The 16,888-nt window shown below is 38.6% G+C and overlaps 1 protein-coding gene across 1 annotated transcript; it reads left to right on the forward strand.

Moving 5' to 3' along the window:
- The first annotated feature begins 11,756 nt into the window (after positions 1 to 11,756).
- On the forward strand, positions 11,757 to 16,688 carry nod2 (nucleotide-binding oligomerization domain containing 2). The gene is made up of 11 exons (XM_079339604.1): positions 11,757 to 11,876; positions 12,150 to 12,647; positions 13,044 to 13,170; positions 13,306 to 15,076; positions 15,198 to 15,281; positions 15,371 to 15,454; positions 15,573 to 15,656; positions 15,729 to 15,812; positions 16,018 to 16,101; positions 16,223 to 16,306; positions 16,520 to 16,688. Exons 2-11 carry the CDS (start codon positions 12,162 to 12,164, stop codon positions 16,590 to 16,592), a joined length of 2,961 nt encoding a protein of 986 aa, XP_079195730.1. The 5' UTR covers positions 11,757 to 11,876; positions 12,150 to 12,161; the 3' UTR covers positions 16,593 to 16,688.
- The last annotated feature ends 200 nt before the right edge of the window (positions 16,689 to 16,888 follow it).

A 16,888-nucleotide genomic window follows, 5' to 3' on the forward strand; every position in this document is an offset into this window, starting at 1 on the left:
CATGGAGATTTTGTTCTCGGGTACAGAGTAACGGTTGGATAATGCATTCATGCCTTTTGAAAGGACAGCAGTGTCCTTGCTCTCATCAGTAAGCCTGTCTCTGCTGCTCAATCTCTTTGGTGCAGGACTTTTAATGCTGTAAGTCAGATAAAAGAGTGAGGGCTTTGAAACATGTTTTTACAAGTTCAGACTGAAGTTTGCGTTTGAGTTCTAAAGAAAAATCTTCTAGAGTGGCCTACAATAAAACATGACATTTCTACCGATGTTCTTGTAAGTTCACTGTAAACTGTAAAACTGTATTTGTTTTGTCCACTTGAGTGCTGTAAAAACGAGATGTAACTCTCCTCACGTGTGCACAGCTGTCTCCCACATGCAACCAAGCCAGTATTTAAGGCTCTAATGCTCACTCATTTGTTGCCTGATTTTTGTCATTTCTATAAGACTTTCCAGCATAATTCATAGGAATCATTACGAGTTGCCAATCCTGCTTGCCTTCACTGTGCCTCTTCATATTCTGGAAAACAGCCTCAGCCTTCTGTCCCTGACCATTAGTGCTGTCTCAAGTCCTTTACACGATGTAATTCAGCAACAGCAACAGGAAGAAGCTTAGCCGTCACAACGCCTACTTTGTGTCTGTAACATGATTTCACATTGTGCTATGGTGTTGCAGGAACAAGATAGGCACAACCTTTTAACTATTGACTTCCGCAGTAGAAAGTTAAGCCAAAAGATCCCCGCAGTGGGTACTGGCATGTTGAGCTGGTGACAGAATTTTTAGCTAAGACAGGAAGCACAGAGCTGCCATTACACCCCTTTAACTGACTGAAGCACACCTTTAACTTACTGATAACATTTTAGAGTATAGGTCAGTGGCCTACAGCATAACAGTATGTTGGTTTGGAACAGACACTCATACATTGCTATTAATTTTAGAGCACATTTAGGCTCTTTCGTGTGTATTATTGTGGAAAGGAAGAAAGGCTGGGATGACATTTCTGGAAAATGGATGACAGATGGACAAAGACTTTGTAAGTTTCTTGTGTTGACATTGGCTATGGTCCACAGTAGCCTGTTTTTCATATATTTTTAATATACAATACATTTGTTATTGATCAATAAATACACATTTCGGTTGACCCTATGGTCATGAGCCCAAGGTTTGGAAAGCCTGGGATAAATTTTCCCTGTCCATATGTACTGTGTTGTATTTGTGTTGGGTAAAGCTGGTTGGAGGAAATGGTCTTCTTGGGTAGAAATACAGCCTGTCTCTGTTTTGCCACAGGCAGAAAAGACAATGCTATTGACTTAAATATGCAGAAATGAGAGACTGCCATAATATGTTCTCAGTGCTTTGTTTCTAGCGGATAGACGGAACGCTTTGAAGTGTGGATTGGCACAGCAGGATGCAAGCTTCCATAAAGGCAACATGCTAAACACTAAGGATGAGAAGGACATGAGGCAGTCTATTACCAATACAGGAGCAAAGACGAGAGAAAAAAGGCAAATCCAACGATAATGTACATCTGTTCCACTGAATTTATGAGCTTTGAAAATTTTTTCATGTGGGATAAGTGGATCCTTTTTCTTTCAGAATCTCACAACTTCAAAGCAGATTCACTTTGGATAATGCAAATGACCGCAATATGCTGGTTCCTTCCTTCTCAAGTGGATGAAAAGAAAGAGGGTAAAGGGAGAATTAAAGCTAATTGGCATGGCAGGCTTTAATGTGGGCAGAAAAGGGCAAAAATAAAACACTCTAATTATTGTCAAGTTCATTCAATTAGGAAACAAGCTAACAAAGTGCTACAGAGTTCAGCAAGCCCAACCTGGTAACCATTTGCCTCAAATGTTACATTTAAATGGCTTTTCCCTTTTTAGATATTTTGCTTCTTTGGCACAATGATTGAACAGTTCATCTGAATTCCCCCAAACATAAAAACACAACCAGGCAACACTTGTTGCTTTAACTATTTAGTCTTTTCATTGATTGTAAGGACTGAGAACCACAGACAGGCAAGAAAAGATTGGCTTGAACTGGTAAAATATACCAAATCGATCATATCCATGCTTTCATTTTCATTCTTTGATGATTTCACAAGTGTGTTTAAAGTGACAAGATGGATCCTATTTTGTAATACAACACCTCCGATTGGACATGCACAACCCATTTCTGTGAAGTAAAACTAAGTGAACTTTCTTTTCACTTTATTTTGTGATCTTCTAAAGAGCAGATTTCAAACTTTTCCAAATTACAAATCTGCAGTCTGGACTTCCAGAGACTGACTCCAGACTTCTGGAGATAGCAAATGAATAAAACAAAACTCCAGAAAGTTGCATTGGTTTTTAGTAGATCATTGGAGCTCTTTCTTTTTGCAACATCAAAGGCAGCCGCAGCTCTTTGATGTGGCAGCATGCTGTTTAAGGTACAGAGTGAATGGAGAGATGTCAAGCTGCAAGGTGCCTCTGTAGTTTACGTTGAGTGCTGCAGAGAGCTGCAGATGAAAGGAGCAAACAGAGTTTGATAATGAATGTCCAACAAGTAGGACCCATCTCAGACAGCGCACACTCAGCGGGGTGCCTGCGTTAACCTTGAGCTCAGCACCCCAAACTTTTGGGAGGCGTTGGAGACCAGACGACTTCTACTTGTTTGCCACTGAAAAAAGAGGGCTCTTAGATGTGAGCTTTAATCTTCTTGTCAATCAAATCCTAATTGACACACATACCCATACTTACATTGTCATGCACACGTGCTCCCTCTGAAAGAGATGCCACAGCCTCTGTTGGAAACAGAGGCTTTTCTCTTTTTTTCTTTGGATGCCTTTTCTAATTACGCTCCAAAAATTTTTATGTATAAGCTCAGTCACCCTAAGGCTTGAAAATTACTGCTTAAGCACTGCTTCATTTACCCTTATGTGACAACCCTTTGTCTCAGTGGAACTACGGAGCAGCTTGTTAATGTTCTGTATGACTAAAAGCTGTTTTTTTAATCTGGTTGTTAAAGTGGGTGTTATTGTTTTCTGGGCTTTAACACCCTGGAAGTAAACAAAAAGCTCTTATTGCTTGTGTAGATGTATATGTTTGTAATTGTCAATCATCCATACATTCCAATTAATCTACTTATTATCATGAGGTTTGAGCAATACACTTTCCAAAGCATTTAGTGTCTGTTAACACTATCTCAAGCTCAATCTAAAGGCCCAACCAGAACAATAATAATACAGGCCTGAAGTAATGGGAGTGCAGGCCAGCGGGGAGGTGGGACAATCATGCTTGGGCACCGTATTGGGAAACTGGGCCTTGTGTGAGTGGGCCCTTAGTCAGAGCAACACTATGACCACAACTACTGCACAAGTCAGGCAGCAAATGTGTTTATTTGTATGTTTATGTGTAAGCTTTGAAATTTGTCCCCCTCTGAACACCTTTAAAATCTAACTTTCCTCTGTTGGTTTCTTCAAAATTACCCACATAGCTTTAAATGCACAGTTAAAATTCATTTACAGAATTTGACAATCCTTCTTAATCATTTACTTAATTATCTCAAATAGCAACTGCTATTATCTCTACTATCCAACTGATTTATACATTAAATATTTACTTTATATTCATTTATAAATATAAACATGTTTTTTCATTTCCGCTTCTGGACCAACAGCGCTTGTGTATGTAAGTGAGAGGTGTGGCTTTTTTTAGAGAGTACCAAGGGGAGGGGGTTGGGTGTAAAGCGAGCACTAAGGGAATACTAATTTCAAAATCATGCTAACCCTACCTTCAAGGAATCTTAAAGGGCCAGTTTGGCCCTGTATCAATCAATAAATATTAATATTTTTATTAATAATATTATTAAATACATTTGGGTTTATTTTTTAAGATTGCTCACTATAAAGATGGAGCCCCAATGCTCCCAGATCACTTGTACAGATGACTACAGCAGTATTTCTATGATGATGTGTATTATACTATACTGCTCTTTGTTTGATACCAAATGAAATTCACCTACAATCATATTATCGATAAATAAATTCACCTAAATCCTAGAATAAAATGTCATGTTAAAATTTGTATACAGGTGAATTTTCTCCCTAACTTGTTGCAGATGAGATGTGCGATACAATCCATCAGTGCACCTGGCCCAATGCTGAGCACACCACATGCGCTTTTGATACGTGAATAGAAAAAATGAAAGAAGAGGATTAATCCCACCTTGAGCTGTACCATTATTTATTGTCATGTAAAACTTGACTTGAGTGGACAATGGTATTTCATGCTGGGCAGCAATTATCAAATGAACAAAGAGATGAACTGACTACTATACTGTGGGACAGGACGACACTTTCATACTCAGTTTATCAAAAAAGAACTGATACTGTAGTATAGCCTGTACATTTTTTATAGAACTGTGTATAGCATGTTTTTATTTATGGGATCAGAAGTTGTAAAGTTGTCGGAATTCTGTGCAAACCAAGAAGTATATCTGAGGCACAAGATGACCTATCTACGTATGTGGTGAAGAAATAGAAAGTACTTATGTAATTCTCTTCTGTCAAGTGATTTTGAGGACTAAAAGTTCTAGTATTTTATTACATCCGAATTCAGAGTTGTGCTGCGATCCAAACAGGTGGTTTGTTGCTGTTTTCGTCAGGACTACCCAGACCTTTGTCTCCATTTATGTAGGGTGTGACCTTCAGGTTGTTGGCGTTTGCCACAGTGTTATATTCATGTTAACAAATCGCTATTTGTCATATTGTCAATTTAGCACTATCTTTGGTAACACGTGCTGTGTTCTGTGTACTAGGGAGACCTCTGCTGGACATTATTCTGTATTGTTTGGTCATATGTATGCCTGTGATTTTCAGTTTTACTGCACGTGATCTATTTATGTTTGATTGTAAACAGCTTTTGATTGACGGTGCATTTGTTTCCTTGTATTATTTCCTTTAGAAAACCACATTAACCTGCAAAGAGATATTTGTATCATTTTGGAATACAATCAAAGACTGTTGAAGAAACTCCTGGATTGCTGCAGTCTTTCTAACAGAAGACTAAAGCCAGACTTGTATATGCCAGTATACTAATAATATTTCACAGCATGTAATGCAACAAAAAGGCCTTATTCAGTTCAAATAAGTAAGAAAAGCTGTCTATTTGCCATCCAGTTTTTCTTATTATTGGGAGTGTCCATTGACTCATAACGGTGCACTTCAGTGCATGAAGACCATCTACTCTGGGTGCTTAATCTGAGGAGTTTTGGGGACATTTTTTTCCTGTCAAGTTCCATCAGGACTTTCTGCACAAACTCAAAGGTCTTTTGGAGTGTTTTTGGATACTTCAGATTCAGTGCATAAATCAGACCAAACAACATGGCAAAAGCTACTGGAACTGAGTGCAGGTCGCTCATGACTGTTGATCCTTCGATGACAATTTTGATTTCTTTGGGAGGATCCTCTTTCTCAATGATGAAACTTACCAGGGTCGACTGCTCCAGGTCTTCAGCCTCAATGTTCTGCATATTTAGCAAAAAATCAGTATGTTAGAAATACAGCTTAACTTTTATAATATATATATATATATATATATATATATATATATATATATATATATATATATACACGTAATTTTTTTTTCTCAACTCCACAATAAAAGTATTCATCAAAAGTGACAAGACAATAGCATGGGGAAATCTCCTCTAACTTTAAACAAATATGAAATGTTTTGATCCAGTAGATGTCGCCCTTGAGCACCAGCATGAAACCAAAACTTGAGCTGCATTGTTGCGCTAGTGTAAAGGGTTGAAAAAAAATGTACATAATTAATTTAAGTAAGTATTGTTTTAAGCTAAAATGAAAGTAAGGCCTTGGGTTAGCTGCGCGCCAAAACTTTTGAACAAAGAGAAGTGTGCTGTGAAAAAGGATGCAGAGGAGTATCTCCGGACGTCTCCAGACGACGTGTGGAAGAGGAAGAACAAGGGGAGACAACCGGTTTTATCCCTCCCAAACTTCACACCTATGTGTTAGGTGTGGCAAAGCATTCTGGGAGTACCTGCAAGGCATGCTGGGAATAAGAGTCTTTTCTCATAGTTCTCCAAAGGGACACAGTCTGAACTTTGTCATCCTGGCTGGACCCAACATCAGTAAGAATATAATGTTTGAAGTCGAGTATTTTTACAGTTACCTGTGAGAGAAATAGAGATGTGAAGCTTTACACTAGCATGCTGGGCTAGCGCACCTGGTGCTTATGCATGGTGACATTATGGAGCATGTGAACATATTTAGGCACATTAAAGGTTTTTGTTTTGTTAAACTAAGGATTCAGAAATCATACAGAGAGCAAATATGGACGTTTGATGTTTGTAGGTTTGTGATGTGTAGTTTGAGTAATTCAAGTAAAGACAGCTACTGAGGTTCACGTATTGTCTAATGTAAATGTAATACTAGTTACAGAAAGGTTGTGTTTAATTAGTGTAATAAGAGAATAAATCCTGCAGCCGAGCTGAACAGCTAAACTTTATTGCCACTTTGTATTTTTATAAAGGTTTAAGAAACTCTCCTCCCTGGCACCCCTAGGCCAGGTCTGGGGAGCAACACTAGCAGGCTAACAATAGCAGGCTTATGGTAGTGCCCTTTAGTTTGCTTGTAGCTTCACATTGGATGTAAATTTACACAAAATGGCCATGATCAAAAAAAGGCTGAGGACTCACCTTGGCCAGTGAGTCAAAAAGGCATGACCCCTCCCATAATGCAGGTGATCAAGTCTGTGGTGTTTAAGAAGCTGCACTATTCTTGGGTATAGCTTGCCACATTCTTTGCATTTCCACATGCATGAACAACAGGAAACCTGTGATAAGAGAGATGAAAAATACACATATACAATGACATAGAGTACCTTTTAATATAATGTATTATGTTTAAATTACAGTAAACGTGGTATTTATATCTAATGTGTTTTTTCTTCTAAATTTGTTTCTGCAACAAATTTAATCTGCTTAATTTTTCAATGACTCGCATTTCAAAAATTCCCACTCGATATTCCATTATTTATAGGAGTTCACCAGTTGTACTTGAACAGATATTCAGTTATTTATGCGGGTTTGAAACAGAATCAGCTTTGTTTTAATAATGTTAATGTACAGCTGCTCGCTTGTGTCTGTGTGTGGATAAATTGAGCAGATCAAAGTTGTTTCTTGCAAAAGCTAAATTAATTTAGAGGGAAAACACATTTGACATGAATACAGACTTATTATAATGGTGGTTTGGGAGCCAAAATTGGGTTGTGGAGCTTTTTTCAAATGCTGTCAATAAATAAAACAGATTGATTGAAAAGTAAAATAAATTTGGGTTGCGATTTTCCACTAGTTTTTTCCCCTCACTGTCATGTAATGTCTTGTAGTTTTCACTTACCAGTGTAAAATTCAGGAACGCTATGAGGAGTATACTTGAAAAATGTCCGATCGTCTCTCAAATTGCAGACTCATCGCTTCAGTTACAGTGGGCTCGTGACAGACGCATGCGCAGTGTTACAGCGCATTCCCGCCTCATGACGCAGGTTGACGCAAACCTTGCTTAATCTAAAAAAGTGCATTGATTAAATTAAGTATTCCAGTTTAAAGTCTTGCTGCATTTTTTTAAGTTGATCCAATAGAATAAAAGGTTAAAACCCTGCTATCTCTATTTGCTGCGTCCGATCCTCGATTTCCTTCTGTCTCACCATCTCTCTATCGCTTTGTTCCATTCTCAGTCTCTCTTGTCTTTCCTGGTCTTTAACTTTTTGCTTCTGTTTATGTTTTTGCAACATTAGTTCGTAATTATCAGTATTGAAACCCTGTTCTATTTGTTTTTGGCGCTCTTTAGTGTGCACGTACTCCAGGGCTTTTAGTTCCACCATCTCTAGACTGGCTCTGGTGGAGTTACAATGCATCAAAACAATAAAGAATGTTAGTCCATGTGTATGAGAGCCACTTGTAACTCTCAAATTTAAAAGAGCATTAAAATGGGACATTTACAAAACATTTATGTAAAATGAATAATAATAACCTGGTTAGAGAAGCTGGGCTGTACAGAATCTATACACTCTGATAATCAAAGAAGGAGTGCAGAAGATGGAATGGAGTATTGTTGTATAGGAGAAAACAGAAAAAGTCCTTCCCTATATGCACTGGTTCTTCTAACCCTAACCCTAACTTACAAAGCATCATTGAAATCCTTTGATAGATAGTTTTACATAATTAAAAATGTTCTTTGAGCTGGTGTCCACCTTTTAGAACCTGTCCCTCAAAGAGTGCACAGACAAACAGTGGCACAATCTAAAGGCTGTTTACAAGAGATTGCCTACCTTGTTTTATTTTATTTACCGTACCTTTTTTATCTACATTGCACCGTGGGGAGAGGGGAAACGTAATTTCGATTTCACTGTATGTCTGACATATTTTGGAATTGACAAATAAAGAACCTTGAAGGGAGACAGAGCTTTGGGTGACCTGCAGCAACCCCAGACCACTCACCACCAAAGTCCCCACAGACTCCCACAATACTCCATAAACATTTTCCCTTTTATTTAAATTTAAATATTCAAACATGAAATGAAATGCCTTTCATTGTTTTTCTCATGTGCATACCTTTCTGTAAATATGTTTAGCAACGGTTCAAAGTTTAGACTGTGATTTGTAAATAGGAATAATAAAAAGCTACGTGTCTTACCTTACCACTTGTTTTTCAGTCAATGCACACAGGATGTTGTTTCAGTTAATCAGTATTTAATAGATTAGAACAATAAATCAGAATTAATAACAATTGTAATTTATAAATACTTACAATAAGTATTTTCAATAAACAAGAATAATATATGGAAACAATTAATGACAACAATAAAAAAGATTGATGAATGGAATAATAAATAAAACATAACATGAATATTTAAATAACGCTACACAACTAAAGAAAAGTTAAATTTGGGAACTGCTGTGACGAATACACAGCACCAAACTCCGCCTCATGGCACAACTCTTGCGTCTATATTTTGACCCATGATTGTCTTTCTTGGTACAGGCGCCTTATTGCAGGAGCCAAACTCAAAAGAAAAAGTGTGACATCATCATTCTGTGACCTCTCGTTTTCTATTTCTGCCTATCTAGCTTCCTTCTCCTTCAAATACTCCTCTAGCATGCTGTCACTGCTCTTTCTCTAAGCTGGCCTGGGAGCTACAGCACCACACTCGCCCTCACTTTCTGCCTGGTCAACATGCAACATTCTTGCCCTTTCAAAAATATTGACAGAAAAGAATGCAAGGGGAACAAGAGACAAACTCAGCCTATGAGATATAAAAAGGAACACATAATCAAAAAAGGAGAAGAAAGATTTGTGTCAAAAAGGAGAAGAAAGAAAGAAGCAACCGTTTGCCTTGCTTTGTAAACAGACCTGTTTGGGTTTCTTTATGCAAGAGTTCCACCATGTGGTTGCATGACCAAAATACACCCAAAACTCTGACTATCGTTGAAAACCAGCTCCTCTCTCCAATGTAATTGTAACAACTCTCTATATTAGATTGGATATACTTTATATACACATTGTTCATTTTTTACTTTGACTGATCCTTTAAACAACTGTTAACAGCTGTTATATCTACTGTGAGACTGTGAAGAATGTGTAATCTCTGAGGCAGCCAGGCATACAGGTGATCAACACGGGCACACCAGTTGAGTTTGTTGTTCATATGAATTTATTCACGCACACCTGCTCAATCACATAGTTGTTCAATATCAGATGTTTTTCTTTAGTTTTGTTCAGATTAGAAATAATGTGCTGGATGTCAAACAAGTCCTTAAAGAGGAGATGTCATTGTGGTACTGTACACAGGACTGTCAACACTTAAAAGTAAGAATATAATAATAGTGTCATCAGAGAATTTGATGATGTAAATAAACACAAAAAAGTGCTCCTCCCACAAATGCATGATATTTAAAAATGTGGCACTATTTAAAAGGGAAATAACGGGGTTTTCAACTTGTGTGGGGAAAAATCAGTTAAGTAACGTAGGAACGCTGTGCTTTTCTTCAAACTGCATAAACAATAAATGTAATAACTGTTCTACAGTTATTACAGAAAGGATATCAATGGAGATTTGGCTTCCTTCCAAAATATATTCTCATGTCCATGGTTTTACTGATGTTTAGATTTTAAAAGGAATGATCACGCCACTCAATAAAATCATCCACCACTGGTCCAGGTTCTGTTTCCTCCCCCTGTAACAGACTCACAATGACTGTATCATATGCAAACTTCAGAAGGTTTCTTTCTGGATGGGAATGTCTGCAGTCGTCTGTATTCAGGATGTAAACAATTGGTGAGAGGACACAGCCCTGTGGGGAACCAGTGGAGGAGAACATCATATCTGACACAGAGCTGTTTGCTCTCACACTGTCTGAAATCTGTCCACCAAAACGTCTAAATTCCAACAGTGCCAGGACACAGGTTAAAATAAGAGGTCAGTTTGTGAGCTAAATTAAGGGCTGAGTTGTGTTAAAAGCATAGGAAAAATCTAAAAACAGCGAATGTATATGTGTCCCTGGCCCTTCAACATGTTTAAAAAGCATCTTAGAACTTATCTTATCAGGACAAGGGCTGTTGTTTGTTTTAGTTTTACAGCGAATATTCCTGACATCATGCACATGTATTTGTAGTTGTGGAGAAAAGGATGTTTTCAATCTTTTGACTGATCAACTTGTGTGAAACCTGAGATAGTAACTATTACAATTATCAGCTAGCTCCTTGTTTGATTTAAACCCCTTTAAGTTAATGTTAGGCTTACATTTCTTTTGGGGCTTATTTTTTGAATGGTTTTTATCTGACATGTGGGAAACGGAGACTCTTCAAAAAATGTGATATATTTACAGACAGCAGAAGTGAGATCACCATGGTATAAGATTTATTACCAAGAAGGATTGTTAAATGGAAAAATAATCTACCAAACACAAATGTCCTTACTTTTTGTGCAATGTTTATAAGGCTAACTGCTTTTACATTAATAATGTACAATGTAAAGAGGACGGGCAAGTTAACACAACCGTGAGGCCCACTGGTGCTACAATCAATGTTTGGTGCTGACAAAGAGCTGTTTGCCTTTACCTGATGGAACCTATATGTTGAAATAGAATGTTACAATTTAACAATACAAGAAATAACCTGTCAGTCTTTTAACTTCTTAATAAGCAAGTGTGGTTGAAGTGTATCAGAAGCGGAACTAAAATTTACATAAGCCTTGTGGTGGTTTAAATGTTTACCGATGAGATGTGTCACACAACATTGTATGACAACAGATGTTGGAGCCATTGAATGTGTCAAATTAACAGATCTATTTTAAGATAAAGACTTCTGCTTTTATAATCTAAAATGTCTGCTTATGGTGTTGCTAACTGCTGTACCTCTATGTCATCACATCAATTTGCAAACAATTGATATGACGTTTGGCAAATAAGACACCATTTCCTTTGAATACCAGCAATAAACTGTAAAATATGCTTTTTGTTTTATAAATAGGGACCTTAGCAAACCATTGCAATATTGTGACTGTAGTCTTACAGTGCAGTGTAAGAGGGATACAGGTCAATCCGGTTGGTGTTTGAGTTTTGTTAATGATTAATTTTATTGGCAAGTAAAACCCATGGGCCCATTAGAAATACTTTAAATACACATTGTTAATTTTCTTTTTAATCCCTATTTTACAGGAGGGGCTTAGTGGCAGAAGTATTTCTCAGGGCAAGTAGCAGAGAAGCTTTCACTTTCGACCAGGAATGAGGAAGAGGCAAGTCTAAATGCCTCTGTAATAACTCTCTCTTCGCCAAACTGACAGATGGAGGGTGGACAGTTCTCGGTTGCGGAGGCTCAAACGTAAGTCATAACCAAACAATGGTGTTACTTTGTGTTTAATGGATTTATAGCTGATTTATGTTAAATGAATCTGATGTGTTTGTACATGAGTTCAATGAGTTTGTAACATGAAAACAAAACACAAAAGAAAAGCTATGGTGTTAGATCATTTAACAAGTAAGACAGAACCCCTGGTGACTTGTGGCTATATGATGAAGTGTGTTTTGGCCGTTCCAGTTTGTGGTAAAGGAAGCAGCTGCACATGTATAAACATGTCCCTGTGTATGCTCGCAGACAGGAAAAAGCATGTGTGCTCAGGAGCTTGTGCTGAAACAACGGACACAAATATTGCATGCACTGTGCAGCAGCGGGTCAGCCGAATTTCTGGAACAAATTCTGGACATTCTTCTGGCCCAAGGAGAGCTTACGTGGGAGGACTACCAGAACATACAGGTAATAGGGAGAGAGCTGTATACCAAAGCCAGGCAGTTGCTTGACCTGGTTTATACGAAGGGTGTGGATACCTGCAAACTCTTCCTCGCCACTCTAAAACAGGTCCTACCTGTAGAGCAGGGACTAAACTTCTCATTTTCTGGATGCTTCCTAAATTCAAATGGAGAAGATGAACACGAGAGCATTTCTGCTCAAACTCTTTTGACTGGAAGACCAATCCTTGTCAGTGAGCTCCAAGGCAACATTGATGATGCTATAAAGGCTCTTGTTACATCTGGGCACTTCACCCCAGCAGACTGCAATGAAGTCCAGCTTCCTGTATACACCCCTTCTCAGCAGGTACAGTAATGGCCAACGTTCTATAAACAGTGAGGTAGTTCAGGTTTTGTGTTTTAGGATAGTGCATGAACTCTCATGTCTATAATGTAAATACAGAGCTACCACCAGCAGCCTGTTAGATTAGCTTGGCAAAACACAGAAAACAGTACAGCTAAAAAAAAATTCTCCTGGTAACACTTCTAAAGGTCACTATTATACAAAGATATTCAGACTGACCAAGTAATAGTCTCTCACATACACTTCTGTAACATGTTTTTTAAGATTTTAAATTTGGATAGATTGAACAAATGAGATACAACCAGGTAACTAGTTACCAGTCTTTTCATCAAATTTTCCAACTTTAACCAAATATTAGAATCATATTAATGACTCCTGTGCCATTCACATGTCAAACAGGCAAGGCATTTGCTTGATCATGTTCGATCAAAAGGAGAATCAGCTGTGAATGTTCTGCTGAAGTACATTCAGCAAAAACAAGAATTTGGATTGCCTCAAAACCAGGGGGAAAAGACTCTTCCTCAAGGTATGTCAGTATTCAAATAAAATAGGAAATGATATTGGTAAGGTGTTACAAAAGAACTGAAATGACATAGCTTACAATTTTGCAGTTCCACTTAGATCCCTTTTCAGTTGACCTAATTTGTATTTCTTCTGTTAGAATTTGTTAGATATCAGAAGAAGCTCAGCAGTTCTTTGTCAGCTCAGTCCTGCTTTCTCAGTACTTATGGAGGGACCAGCCATATGCCTCTGGATGACATCTACACTGAAAGCCAGCTGGAATTAGCTCATGACTGTGTTGATTTCAATGGACCTTTGGGTCTGGAGGACATTGTTGGCATGGTGGGTACAATGAACGAGGAGGCTGATACAGTGCTTGTGTCTGGAGTGGCAGGTAGTGGGAAGAGCACCTTACTCCAGAGGCTGCATTTGCTTTGGGCTCGGGGGGCAGCCCTCCAGGACTTTCTTCTTCTGTTTCCATTCTGCTGCCGTGGTTTAAATTCTGAGGACAGAGAACTGTCTGTCCAAGAATTGCTGTTTCAACACTGTTGTTGGCCAGACCGGGAGCAGGAGGAGATTTTCCAGTTCATTCAGGATCATCCACATCTTGTCCTCTTCACTTTTGATGGCCTGGATGAGCTCAAGCAAAGCTTTTCCGATGAGCACAGGCTCTGCTGCCCCACGCAGCGTGCACCTATTAATATATTAATATTCAACTTAATCCAGGGTTCCCTAATGAAGGGAGTAAGGAAACTGGTAACCAGTCGCCCAGAGGTGGTGGGCCCAATGTTAAAGAAATATCTTCGCAAAGAGGTCTTTCTGAAAGGTTTTTCACCAAGTGGGATTGACTGTTTTGTGAGGAAGCATCACAGTGATCCGATTGTGGCAGCAAAGGTTTTGGCATCCCTACAGACAAACACTGCTTTGCTTGGACTGTGTCACAGTCCAGTCCTCTGCTGGATTGTCTCACAGTGTCACAAAGAGCTGCTAGGATGTGGAGAGGGAAGCCCACAAACCATCACAGATGTCTACCTCATGACCTTACAGCACTTCCTTCAGCGTCAAAGCTCCACCACCATCAGATCTGGCTGGCTTCAGGAACACCAAGAAACAGTCCGTCATTTAGGCCAACTTGCCTTTGATGGGATTGGAGCCAGCTGTTACATCTTCTCAGGCACAGATTTAGAGACATGTGGTGTAACTGAGAAGGATATCTGCTTGGGCTTTCTCGTACAAAGTAAAGGGATGTCATCTGCCGACAGTAAACACTATGAATTCCTTCATGTGACTCTGCAGTGTTTCTTTGCAGCACTTTACATTGTTTTGTCAAATAACATAAACCATTCAGTTATCCAAAAACTTTTTGAGTTGAAGGACATGAAGGAGATAAGCAAGACCAGCATATGCTTTATGGCCTGTTTGCCTTCCTCTGAGAAACAAGAGCTAGTTTTAGAGGGAGAAACTGCAGCTGAAACACCTAATTGGAATATCACAGCCACCTTTGTGTCAGGACTGCTGTCCAGGCGCCATCAAAGTCTGTGGATCCCCTGCTGCCAAAGTGCTGTATTGGAGAAGAGGAGCAGACAGGTGTCTAAATGCCTTTCCAAAGGTATGCAGAAACACTTTAAGTCCATCCCTCAAGCTGTAGAAGGAGAGAAGAAGAGCATGCACGCAATGCCAGGCTTCGTCTGGCTTGTCAAATGCATTTATGAGATGCAGGAGAGCAGGATTGCTAAAGAGGCCATGAGTAAACTAGAGGTGGACCACTTGAAGCTAACCTACTGTAACATTGGTCCAGTAGAGTGTACTGCACTTTCCTATGTTCTCCAGCATTTAAGTAGCCCTGTAGGCCTTCAGCTGGACAACAACTCTGTGGGCGATGTTGGAGTGGAGCAGCTTCTTCCCTGCTTGCACATTTGCAATTCCCTGTAGTAAGTATGAAATGATTAAATTCTCGCTACCATCTATCAATTAAAGTTTAAAATTAACATTTGTTTTTATTTCTTAGAGATACAATGCAAGCTTGATAATCTTCTACCTCTCATTGATCAGCCTCAGGAATAATGACATTTCAGATGAGGGGATCTGCAAACTTATTGCTAAAGGTGTCCAGTGTGAACACTTCCGGAAGATTGCGTAAGGCCTGTCAATGTAAAAATCAAAATTATGAAGTTACAAATTGCATGTCATGGATAACATTTTAAAGTCATTGTGATTCTTTCCAGTCTCTTCAACAATAGGCTAACTGATGCTTGCACCCAGCACTTTTCTCATCTTCTAAAGACCAAGCAAGATTTCCTTTCCCTGAGGTCAACACATGGTGTATTTAATAAGTTCAGATTTCTTATCTGGAACATTGAGTATGTGTTATATAAAATCTGTGTAGTGTTGAAGGAGTTACAAATGTACCTCCTCATTATTTTTCAGGCTCGGAAACAATAATATAACAGCACAAGGAGCAATACAGCTGGCAGATGGACTACAAGTTAATAATTCTCTGCAGTTTTTAGGGTAAAAGTCTTTCTGTAAAATTAAAAACATCTTATCTGCAGTGGATTTCTAATTCTTTCTTCTTATTCTCAGGCTTTGGGGCAACAAGATAGGTGATACAGGAGCAGAGGCTCTTGCCAAAGCTCTAGAGAGCAGCAAAACTCTGGTGTGGCTGAGGTAATATTTGCTTTGGTGAACCCAAGACATAGTACAAAATGTATGACATAAATATACAATTTTGGTTGCATCTTGACCACAACTGTATAAACTGTTTTCAAGATGCCAAATCTATGCATCTCTGGACATTTTGGCAAATAAGAAATAAGTCTTTCTGTCTTTGCTTGAACATAACATGCAACATGCAATACTATGCAACTTGCAGCCTGGTTGGAAATGGTGTAGGCAGTGTGGGAGCCTGTGCACTTGCTAACATGATAAAGAACAGCACATCACTGGAAGAGCTTTGGTAGGTGTTGGAAACAAGTGGTTTGCATTGACAAGAGTTATGAAATGTGAATGGCTGATTAAATGAATAAGAACAAACAGCATATTAATATGCTCTACCTTCTCTCCACTTTATATAAAAGGTTGACAGAGAACTGCATAACTCGACCAGGAGTGGAACGTCTGATTCAAGCCCTTGAACATAACACTTGTGTTAAATCGATATGGTATGTGATGTTAATGAGGCCATGAAATCACAAACACAAACGTTTGACTGTTTTGAAGTTGGAAAATAACCTACACGTGGATTGTTTTGGATGCGTAGCAATGCCTGACACATGTACTAGTTTCTTTGCAGAGATAACATTTTACTGTTGTTTCTGTTTATAAACTCTGTGCATGTGACTGATTGTGTTGTGTCCTACTATATTATGCTGCAGGTTGAGAAACAATGATCTCAGTTCGGAGGAAGTTGAGGAGATGACACGACTTGAACCAAGACTTGTCTTCTGATTGTGTGTTGAGTCAACAAAGGGCTTCATAAATATTTATATACTGTGGTTATTTATTATAAAACATTTTTATAATAAAAATGATATTTTCTTATAATGTGTCTGTCTTTTCTGCATAGATTCAACAACACTTTTCAGAGTTCACTCAAAGACACACAATCTATCCACTTATCTTGGGACCAGGTTTGGGTGGTTCATGCATAATCCCAACAACTACCATAACTATTACTACAAGTACTACTATTGTATCACCATGCTTTTTGATTTCAGAAAGTAATAGGCTACAATGTTTTGACA

The sequence above is a fragment of the Symphodus melops genome (genome assembly GCF_947650265.1).
Source record: "Symphodus melops genome assembly, chromosome: 3".
Taxonomy (NCBI): Eukaryota; Metazoa; Chordata; class Actinopteri; order Labriformes; family Labridae; genus Symphodus; species Symphodus melops.

What these genes read in the sequence shown, in the direction of transcription:
- nod2 (XM_079339604.1), top strand. Translation starts at nt 12,162, where the DNA reads ATGTGTGCTCAGGAGCTTGTGCTGAAACAACGGACACAAATATTGCAT. An exon ending in TATACACCCCTTCTCAGCAG is followed by an intron (nt 12,648 to 13,043) that starts GTACAGTAATGG and finishes CATGTCAAACAG; the next exon opens with GCAAGGCATTTGCTTGATCA. An exon ending in ACTTGTGTTAAATCGATATG is followed by an intron (nt 16,307 to 16,519) that starts GTATGTGATGTT and finishes ATTATGCTGCAG; the next exon opens with GTTGAGAAACAATGATCTCA.